Source organism: Fragaria vesca, linkage group LG6 (genome assembly GCF_000184155.1).
Source record: "Fragaria vesca subsp. vesca linkage group LG6, FraVesHawaii_1.0, whole genome shotgun sequence".
Lineage (NCBI taxonomy): Eukaryota > Viridiplantae > Streptophyta > Magnoliopsida > Rosales > Rosaceae > Fragaria > Fragaria vesca.
The window spans coordinates 28,090,848-28,100,766 of record NC_020496.1 but is presented as its reverse complement, the minus strand read 5'-3'; the positions used below and the strand labels follow the sequence as shown (position 1 = coordinate 28,100,766).

At 40.6% G+C, this 9,919-nt stretch overlaps 5 protein-coding genes across 5 annotated transcripts; 3 read left to right on the top strand and 2 right to left on the bottom strand.

Moving 5' to 3' along the window:
* Positions 1 to 1,517, top strand: LOC101312654 (50S ribosomal protein L27, chloroplastic-like). The gene is made up of 3 exons (XM_004303917.1): positions 1 to 397; positions 874 to 975; positions 1,064 to 1,517. The coding sequence occupies exons 1-3, from the start codon at positions 83 to 85 to the stop codon at positions 1,247 to 1,249; spliced, it is 603 nt and encodes a 200-aa protein (XP_004303965.1). The 5' UTR covers positions 1 to 82; the 3' UTR covers positions 1,250 to 1,517.
* Positions 1,518 to 2,034: 517 nt separating this feature from the next.
* On the bottom strand, positions 2,035 to 2,376 carry LOC101312366 (protein transport protein Sec61 subunit gamma-1-like). The gene is given in 3 exon segments (XM_004303916.1): positions 2,035 to 2,150; positions 2,285 to 2,349; positions 2,351 to 2,376. Coding segments are annotated over 3 exon segments (207 nt in total).
* A 9-nt stretch (positions 2,377 to 2,385) lies between these two features.
* Positions 2,386 to 4,373, bottom strand: LOC101312073 (zinc finger protein 511-like). The gene is made up of 4 exons (XM_004303915.1): positions 4,205 to 4,373; positions 4,042 to 4,106; positions 3,730 to 3,928; positions 2,386 to 3,316 (listed from the first exon to the last, which is right to left on the bottom strand). Exons 1-4 carry the CDS (start codon positions 4,319 to 4,321, stop codon positions 2,864 to 2,866), a joined length of 834 nt encoding a protein of 277 aa, XP_004303963.1. The 5' UTR covers positions 4,322 to 4,373; the 3' UTR covers positions 2,386 to 2,863.
* A 224-nt stretch (positions 4,374 to 4,597) lies between these two features.
* LOC101312858 (F-box protein At5g07610-like) lies at positions 4,598 to 5,842 on the top strand. The gene has a single exon (XM_004305852.1). The coding sequence runs from the start codon at positions 4,598 to 4,600 to the stop codon at positions 5,840 to 5,842; it is 1,245 nt and encodes a 414-aa protein (XP_004305900.1).
* Positions 5,843 to 8,588: 2,746 nt separating this feature from the next.
* Positions 8,589 to 9,809, top strand: LOC101312568 (F-box protein At5g07610-like). Its single transcript, XM_004305851.1, has one exon. The coding sequence runs from the start codon at positions 8,589 to 8,591 to the stop codon at positions 9,807 to 9,809; it is 1,221 nt and encodes a 406-aa protein (XP_004305899.1).
* Positions 9,810 to 9,919: the final 110 nt, after the last annotated feature.

Sequence of the window (9,919 nt, the reverse complement as noted above, 5' to 3'; positions counted from 1 at the left end):
CTCCTCCTCTTCTTCTTCCTCCTCCAAATTTCCCAGAATTTCACACCCTTTTTGATTTTATGAAAAACTAATCCCTCTCAAAATGGCGGTCGCGTCTATGAGTTTCAACCTAGTCGGAGCATTCAGAGGGATGGCTCTGAGCTCAAGCTTCTCAACCTCCTCTTCTTCGTCCTCCTCTTTCTTCAGAGGTGACTTGGGTTCCCTACAGTTGGGTCCAAAGCTGTCATTGTCTACAACCCAACGGAGATTGCCGTTGACGATTCAAAACGCTCACAAGAAAGGAGCTGGGAGTACCAAGAACGGTCGCGATTCCAAAGGCCAAAGGCTCGGCGTTAAGATTTACGGCGACCAGGTGGCCAAGCCCGGCGCTATCATCATACGTCAGCGTGGCACCAAGGTAAATTGTTCCCGAAATGTCCTTGCTTTTTACTGCTGTTGAATACTATTGAAGAAAGGTTGGGACTTTGGTGTTGTTTGAGCACTTAAATTTGTACTGAATTTGCTATACCAAATGCGCCTTTTGATTTGGTCAGAAGAAAGTGTCACTAGAACTGTTTAGATGTAGTGAATCGAAATGGCTGCCTTGTGATTACTACGAGAAGATTAAGCATTTGGGTATAACATTTGAAGATAATGACGTATGGTTTTCCATGTTAACCATGAATTGAAAGTATGATTCTAGGCAGTGTGTTTTGATGAAGCTATTTGGTTGTAAAGAGACATGTTTTGTCAGTGTTTTGACTTGGATGTCAGTTAAGGCATTCAAGGGCTGTATTTTTGGGCAGTAATCTGAATGTTCCAATGCTCTATTTGGTGAATAGTATCCGGTTTCTGAAAGATGTGGTTTCTTTTGTTGTTTCGCATTGTTTTCAGTTCCATGCGGGGAAGAATGTAGGGCTCGGCAAGGACCATACCATCTTCTCCTTGATAGATGGCTTGGTTAAGTTTGAGAAGTTCGGACCAGACAGGAAGAAGGTTTGATTTGGAGCTCCTGAACTTAACAGTGTTTGAAAGACTGTACACTATTACTAAATGAAACTTCGCTTACTTGAATAATTGACAGGTGAGTGTTTACCCTCGGGAGATACAGCCTGAAAACCCCAACAGCTACAGGGTTAGGAAGAGGGAGAACTTCAAGCTACAACGCGAGAAAAAGAAAGCAAGAAAGGAAGCCTATATCCTTCAGAACAAACCACAACTGGTTCTTGCATCTGCAGATAATGGTGCAGAGAACAATGCTCTTTGTTGATTGTTGCACATCTCCTATATGAAGTGCCATCAAATGCAGCATGTTTCTTCTCCTTTTTGTATAATTTTGTATTCAAACCACTGAGAAGTCTCAGAGTGTTGTATCAAGTATGCAGATTTTAATCCCTCTCTGATGTACTTCTCACGTATATGGAAGACTAAAACTCATTACTGCAATGTTCTACAGCGGGCTTTACTTGGTTACATATTCATGAGTACAAACTGTGATGCTTTGACATTCTTGGAAATTTGATTTCATATTACTGTCATTCATCACTAGATTTTACAGTAACGAGTTCATCGAAGGCCTGTAATTCATTGTACATGACTAAATCTCACCAGAATGTGCTTGTGACCTTGCAAATTATCTCTAAGCTTTTCAATGATTTGGTTAGTGTGAGAAAATAAGTAATAGATTGCTGAACTTAAACATCTCTGAATTACAAAAGAACAAGCTTCGAGACTAGAATCTTTCTTAGAAGACTAACAATTGGTAAACTTTTAAGCATCACAACGCACTTGGTAGTCTGGTAGATCTGTTCCCTATCTAGTGATTCTTGATAGCTCCATCTTTCTTACAAGTGCCAAATGACCTGCACGACCACAATCATTGCAGAATCAGGAAGACAGGAATTCACCTAGTTTTCTTATACTCACATCTATTAATGATTCTTCAACACATTAAGGTACTGTACAGATGGATCTATATGAAACTCATATAATCAGTCACACACAAGTTACTCATAATTGTTTGATCATGCATGCAGATTGGTGAGAGGATCTTACCTAGGCAGCTCCGACGATGATGTTATTGATGGGGATGAAGATGAGCTTCACAAAGAAGCCAACGAATCCCATCACCACGAACCCGATGGCCGTACGGATCGCCACCTTTGTGAACTCTGTTGCATGCAAAACGCACCGTATCAATCTAGTTTTCTCATACAAAACTATCACATGGATTGGGATTTACACATCGCATCAATGTGCCAAGAGAAACTGATCCGATTTGGATTTGAAATGGAGTATTGATTACCTTTCCGGTCGGGTTTGTGGCAGCGTTTGACCAAGCGAACGCTGTCCTTGGAGAATTCTCTCAAGCTCAAACACTGAATCTATGGCGTCCATTTCTTAAGGAATTTTGGAATTCAAGGCCTTGCGGGTGAACAACAACAAGGAATGAGAAGAATGAGCTGAGCATAGAGAAAACAGGGGATTTTATGCTGACAGTAATTCATATTAGACGACATGTCGTGTTGCTGATGTGTTTTAAACGAGCACTGTTTGCCGGTGCTGTTTTGGTTACAAGACAGATGCCAAAATGTAAATGCCATCAAAGTATCGAAGGTAATACATGAAGCACCTTGCTTAAGTCGTCAAGATTACAACAATAACCACCACATTAGTGTGCCTAACACATTCTTTGAAACCAGACACTCATCAAGTAAACAACTAATCCTCCGCGTCAGCATTCAAAATCTTCCAAGATGAATCCCTACAATAATTTCCAAGTACATTTTGAGAAGCCATTATGTACTTGCTCTGGTGGAAGACAAATAATTTAAGCAATTCCCACTTGAATTGGGTAGTGAGGTCGCGATCTCTTTGTTTTAACCTATGTGGAGTCTGGTTTTTTCTCCCGTTGAACAGCTCTAGGAACAAACGTCAGGCCACGAGTGGGTCGACGACCAAAGCTGATGGATGAGGGGCTGGAGTCTGAAGTGCTTAACTTGGAGACAGCAGAAGCAAGATTATCGATATCTTCATTTCCAACATCCATATTAGAAGCATCAGGTTTCTTAAGATTTGCTTGCTTCCGTTGATTCTTCTTCTGTTTTCTCGAATGATTAGTGTCATCAATGACTTCATTTTCCACTTCCATATCAGATGCATCTGCCTTCTTAACAAAAGCTTGCTTTCTTTGATTCTTCTGCCTGCGCTTTTTGGAAGGAGGAGCCTTCTTGTAAAACTCAAATGAAGTGGGGAATTTATGCTTATCCACCAGATGCTGTTGCCTGCTTTTATAGCTCTTCAATTTCAAATCACAGCCTTCTACGAGGCATTCATACTGTTACAGACAGACAATGAAACCAATTCAAATGACTTAAACCAGTAAGGAGGTTCGATAACAAGATGTAAGATATAAAGACTGGAAAGCACATGTATTGATATGTAAGTTATCATCTAGCATATAGTATTAGCCCTCTTCACGCTAGTATCACCTCTATATACTTGTCTGATTAGAAATTTGAAGAATAACAATGTTAAGTCGAAGATTCAAATAGGATCCCAACAGAAAAGCTTGGAATGAATTCTAATTCATGTTTGAGCTCCCAACAATTTAAATTGGTAATGAAAGAGGGAACTGTCACACAGCTAGTAGAGACAGAAACACATGACAATCTATTGGGGTAAACAGAAACATATCGCATCTTCATTCCTCAGACAATATCAACATAGAACACTATAAACCGAATATACCATGGGATCACCACGCGCGACTTTGGCCTGAAAGAAAGAACTGTGTGCTTCAGAAACATGAATGCCGAGCAGGCGGGACGTCGGATAGACTCTAGAGCACACAGAGCAAGATGCAGAGTGACGAGCATTGTAATGATCTTCAAAGTCCTCCAAGCAAATCAATCTCGCTCCACAACCAACAATGGGACAGAAAACACCCCTGCACCGTAACACATCAAATCAATCCCCCTAAAGCTTTCATCTTTCCATATTTCCTAATTAAACTCCACAAATTCATCACAGTAACAAAACTCTAATGCTACTCATGAATACCTGCCTTCCACATCCACGAAACTCCGAAGCTCTCGCTTCTCATCTTCAGTCAAATCCAGCGCAAGCTACAGAAGATTACAGTAATTTTATTGAAAATTCAAACACAAATTGCAAGACGAAATATTTGAAATTTGAAAGTGAGAAATGAAAGAGAAGAAAGAACCTGTTTGACGAGCAACTCCCTTTCGATGTTGCCGGAGGAGAAGAACGGAGATTCAGGACCAAACTTCCGACGGAGGGCTTTCCAGTACGGAAACCCTAATTCTAATTCCATCGCCATGCGCCTTTTTCTTGCTGAAACTGATACTGCGAGAGAGAGAGAGAGAGAGAGAGAGATGATCCAGGACTCGACTGAAACGCAACGTTTTGCGGTTACAATAGAGGCTTTTTGGGTTGGGCTTCTTTCATTGAATAAAATGGGTTGGACTTTTGGTAGTCCAAATATTCAATTCGGTTTGTGTTTTCTAGTTGAGTCGGGATTGCTGTCCTTTGTAATTAGGAGAGTGTAGGTTAGGTATATAAAGCCTCCCCCTCTAGGAACCAAAAACAAATTTGAATGGTGAAGAGACTTAGATGCTGCAGCAGCAGCAGGTTACCAGAAACCATATGGGACTATGAAGATATCTTTTCGGAAATCCTTGTTCGTGTTCCAGCTCGAATTCTGCTCCGCTTCAAATGCGTCTCCAAGCATTGGCTCTCTTTTATCTCTGACCCCAAGTTCTGTCACCGTCACACCCTTCGTAACCCGAACCCTTCTGCCTCTGCCGTCTTTTGCAACCTATCCAGATCCATTGGTTTTATCCCTCTTGATTTCGATCATTATCGAACTACTAGTACAGGGTCTGGTTCACCCAGCTGCAACCCTCTGAAATTCATTGCCAACCTATGTCATGACAACATCAAGATTATCCAGTCCTGCAACGGCCTCTTCTTGTGTTATCCTGAAATTGTACTGAACTCTATTATTCACGATTCCGATGTGCTACGAGCTACTAGACCTCTTTATCATTATGTTCTCAATCCCACAACCAACCAGTTCTCCAAACTTATTCCTCCAGCTGCTGCCGCCGCCACTACCACTCGACCCCGAATCTTCGGCTATGCTTTGGCTTTTGACCCTTCCAAATCGCCTCATTACAAGGTGGTCTTCCTTTGGAACGTTGATGACTCAAGTTCTACAGGCTGGTGCAGCTACCATCACATAGAGATATATTCATCTGAGACTAAAAGTTGGAGGCTTCTCAATTCTTCTTTTGAGACTCAAGGTCAAATTTCCTACAAAGGTGGGGTATACTGCAACAGCACAGTTCATTGGGTGGGCGATGATTCTGAGATGGCATACTACCACATAGAAGAAGATCGTGTTGGATTTGTTGATGGTTTTCCTTATTCTGAGGAGAAGAACTGGGAAACTAGGGAACATAGATATTTTAAGGAGTCTAGTGACGGCCATTTGCATCTCATTGATATTTATTGGCCTTGTTCTACTAAATTTGAAGTGTTGGAGATGGGAAGAGACTACTCTGGGTGGTTTGTCAAGTACACTGTGGATCTTGATCCTTTATTCACTGCTTACCCATGGATTCAGGCATTTGTTGTTCTCTTTCTTGCTAAAGGTCAAAATGAAGAGGAAGGTTCATCTCTGTTGCTGCATGATTGTGGAAAAGTCTTATCTTACAATCTTAAGAGTCACACCTTCAAATCGATTGACTTAACACCCCAGGCCGGTGTTGATGATACTTCTTCTCTCCGGGTTGGCCAGTCTAATCATCGATACATGGAGACCTTGGCTTGTGTGTGACGGTTTTTTATTTTTGTTCTTTCTACTGGTTTTTTGCTACCTCAACAACTATCAGTTTGGTATCCGAAAAGCTTGTATAAGTTGTGCCTGTATTTGACAATTAATGTCATTCTAATAAGAGTATGGATTTTCAGTATCTTTCCATTTCTTATATAAACTGTAAAGCTAGTTTTCTTTTTCCCCTACCTAGTCCTGGTTGGACGAATGATGTTTATATACAGTAGTCTTGCATATAGTTAGTTATTTGCTCACTGATGAGATGAGCCAACATGTACCGTAAGATGTAGGAACTGACATAGAGATGCAAATTCTCTCTGGTTTTGCATAGTTTTCCTACTTAAAGAGAATTATTTGCCATTTTGTAGGAGTACAAACTTCCACTTGGATATAAGAAACGTAGAATGTCATGCTGTATGGTTCATTTTGATCAACAAAGACGAACATTGGAGAACCCTTCAAACTTCCAAAGAGATATCCCAAATCGTGGAAGGGGGTAGCTGATCAAACTGATCAAATTATATGCTTTTGAGGGTTGGACTGATTTAGTTTTATGTTCCTCTTATTAATTTACTAGTTATACAGTGGTGCTATATCTATCTATGTATTCTACACCTTCATGAATTCTGTGAATTCTGTTGTGTACTAATCTATCTGCATATAAAGTTGTGAACTGTTTCGTTTGGCTAGCAACTTGAGGCAAAAGGGTATCTAAAAATCAAGTATTTAGCATGGAAACAAGAACATAGGGAAAAGGGAGGGGCCTAATGAAGATTGGCAGTCTTTTCTACAAAAGTATCAGTCAGGATTAAAAGGTAATTAAGCATATAAGTTTTGTTCTTTTTAACTCAGTTGTTTGGGTCATCCCAAAGGAAGATTGGAACTTAAGACCAACTCTATTTACAGGTGGTAGGAATCATCACCGGAGCTTTCTTGCTGACTATTCTAGCATTCCCTGCACTTAGGCCTGGATCACCTAGCTAAGAATCTTAAGTGCACGTTTGTTTGACAGGTTAACTGGTACTGCCTTATATAAGAGGTGCTAATATGTTTGTCCCACGTTTGGTGTGATGCGGTACAAAACTTAATGGTACTAGGTAACACCGTTTTCTCTTTTCAACCTCCTTAAGTAGTGTTAGTCTGAGTACTCAGCTTTGGTGTCCCAAGATAACACCTCATTTCTCTCACACTCTCTCTGCCTCTAGTTGAGTCTCAGCTCTAACATTCTTCTTCCAATCTCATCTCGCTCATCCATCTCAAGATTACACCCCTTGTTGAACTTAGCTTAGGTCTCTGTTGTTTGGGTATTGGCGTGTATCTAATCTAGCAGATAGATGGCGTTGTTGAATTCAACCAATATTGAATTGGGTTCAGAAGAATCTGTTGGATTTGATTCATCCAAAGTCTGGGTATTGTTGGTAATTGATGAACGAGTAGAAATTTGCTGAATTTGGTCGATGCAGGTCTGGGTATTGCATGCAAATGATGAACATGATGAAACTGAATGAAACTAAGATTTTGCATAATATGTATGAGAAGATTTCTCAAGGACGAAGAGGTTTCCAAGCACAAAAATTTGCTGATTGAGGTCCTGTGAGGTTTGCTGTGTCCTTCGTTGGAGGGAGTGATCAATTTTTTTTCATGAAGATGATTTATATATGGAAGTTTGCCATACATATTCACCGGTTGTCTGGTTCCCTTCCTCCTTTCTCCAGAATAAAACAACATTAACTATTTAGCACAAGAGGTTTAGTCCTTTATCCCACCAAACATTGCACAAAATTAGTGCATCTTAAGCCTACTCTCACAAGTTCAGGACAATATTAAGAAATGAGGAGGTCCAGAATACTCCTGTCTAACAAACGTGCACTTAATATACAGCCATTTTATAAAGGAACCAAAATAAAGAGTCAAGATGCTCTCATTCTACTATACCTGCCTTGTGTTCTCATCTGAAACGGATTGTTTGTTTGGTTTGGGCTTGTGACATTGAATACATTGGTTTGGGCTTTTGGTAGAAAAACCCACCTGACAAAGCATTTAACTACATGTCTGTTTCCCCGACAAAATCTTTTCTTCTTCGTGTTGTTAGACCTGCAACTCTCCCATCTGGGCGGCCGCGAGAACTGAACCCTCAGACAAACCAGAGCATCATCCATACCAAGAACCAGAAAAACCATTCTTTTCTGTAAGTAATTTAGTGCTTCGCTCGTATTTAAACTTATTGGGGTCAGATAGATAATCATTTCCATTGAATTGATTGATTTTCGATTTTTACTGTTTGCCTGACTTGGGTTGTTTTTACACAAGGGTCGAGTGAAGATTGATTGAGGATTCGGTGGTGTCGGGTCTCAGATCTGTATATCTCTCCAATTAGAAAACCCCGGAAATTAACCTTTGTCCTTCTATTGGTTCCTGCTAGATTGAGTCCGAGATTCTTATCCGTGAATTTGCCAGCTTATTGAGTCGTCCTTAATCTTCAACTTATGTATCTCCCATTTAGAAAACCCAGCATGTTAACTTATGGTCTTCTATTGATTCAATGTCCTCCCTTTTTAACGTATCCACAAGTATCCTTGAATTTAAGTTAAGTTTGTCCTTTTTTTTTTTCTTTTCTTTTCAACTTATGTGTGTCCTTCAATTTGAGTTGGTTTTTGTCTTCTGTTTGGGCTGGGATTTCTGTCCTTTTTTACTTAGGAGAGTCCAGGTCTTATAAAGCGAAATTAGATCCTTTGAGATAGAAATCAATATGATGAAGAGACTAAAACGCTGCAGCAGCAGCAGCTTACCAGAAACCATATGGGACTATGATGATATCTTTTCGGAAATCCTTGTCCGTGTTCCAGCTCAAATTCTGCTCCGCTTCAAATGTGTCTCCAAGAATTGGCTCTCTTTTATCTCTGACCCCAAGTTCTGTCACCTTCACACCCTTCGGAACCCGAACCCTTCCGCTTCCGCGGTCTTTTGCAATCTCACCAGATACATTAGCTTTATCCCTCTTGATTTGGATCATGATCGCACTACTAGTACAGGGTCTGGTTCACCCAGCTGCAACCCTCTGAAATTCATTGCGAACGTATGTCATGACAACATCAAGATTATCCAGTCCTGCAACGGCCTCTTCTTGTGCCATCCTGAAATTGTACTGAACTCTGTTATCCACAGGTCGGACGTGCGGCGAGTTATTACACCTCTTTATCATTATGTTCTCAATCCCACAACCAACCAGTTCACCAAACTTGTTCCTCCAGCTGCTGCCGCCGCCACTACTACTGAACCCCGAATCTTCGGCTGTGCTTTGGCTTTTGACCCTTCCAAATCACCTCATTACAAGGTGGTCTTCCTTTGGTTCCGTGATGAACCAACTCCATGCGGCTGGTGCAGTTACCATAACATAGAGATATATTCTTCTGAGACTAAAAGTTGGAGTCTTGTCAATTCTTCTTTTGAAACTCAAGGTCAAATTTCCTACCAAGATGGGGTATACTGCAACGGTGCAGTTCACTGGGTTGGCCGGATTTGTGAGATGGCATATTATCACTTAGATGAAGAGCGTGTTGGATTGGTTGATGGTCTTCCTCGTTGTGAGGAGAACTGGGAAACTAGGGAGTATAGATACTTTAAGGAGTCTAGTGACAGCCATTTGCATCTTATTGATATTTATTCGCCTTGTTTTACTAAATTTGAAGTGTTGGAGATGGGAAGAGACTACTCTGGGTGGTTTGTCAAGTACAATGTGGATCTTGATCTTTTATGCACCGCTTACCCACGCTTTAAGGTGTTTTGTGTTCTCTTTCTTGCTAAAGGGGAAAATGAAGAGGAAAGTTCATCTCTGTTGCTGCATGCTCCTGGAAAAGTCTTCTCTTACAATGTTAAGAGTAACACCTTCAAATCTTTCGACTTAACACCTCAAGCCGGTGTTGGTCAGCGTAGTAATTATCGATATATGGAGTCCTTGGCTTGTGTGTGACGGATTCTGTTTTTGTTTTTATTTATTTTATTTGTTTCTGCTGCTTAAAGAACTGCTAGTTTTGTGTCGGAAAAGTTGTATAACTTGTGTATGGATTGTTGTATTTCCAT

Coding starts and splice junctions, on each gene's coding strand:
- LOC101312858 (XM_004305852.1), top strand. CDS start 4,598: ATGGTGAAGAGACTTAGATGCTGCAGCAGCAGCAGGTTACCAGAAACC.
- LOC101312568 (XM_004305851.1), top strand. CDS start 8,589: ATGATGAAGAGACTAAAACGCTGCAGCAGCAGCAGCTTACCAGAAACC.
- LOC101312654 (XM_004303917.1), top strand. CDS start 83: ATGGCGGTCGCGTCTATGAGTTTCAACCTAGTCGGAGCATTCAGAGGG. Junction 398..873: donor TACGTCAGCGTGGCACCAAG/GTAAATTGTTCC, acceptor CATTGTTTTCAG/TTCCATGCGGGGAAGAATGT. Junction 976..1,063: donor TCGGACCAGACAGGAAGAAG/GTTTGATTTGGA, acceptor AATAATTGACAG/GTGAGTGTTTACCCTCGGGA.
- LOC101312073 (XM_004303915.1), bottom strand. CDS start 4,321: ATGGCGATGGAATTAGAATTAGGGTTTCCGTACTGGAAAGCCCTCCGT. Junction 4,107..4,204: donor GGGAGTTGCTCGTCAAACAG/GTTCTTTCTTCT, acceptor AATCTTCTGTAG/CTTGCGCTGGATTTGACTGA. Junction 3,929..4,041: donor TTCGTGGATGTGGAAGGCAG/GTATTCATGAGT, acceptor GTTACGGTGCAG/GGGTGTTTTCTGTCCCATTG.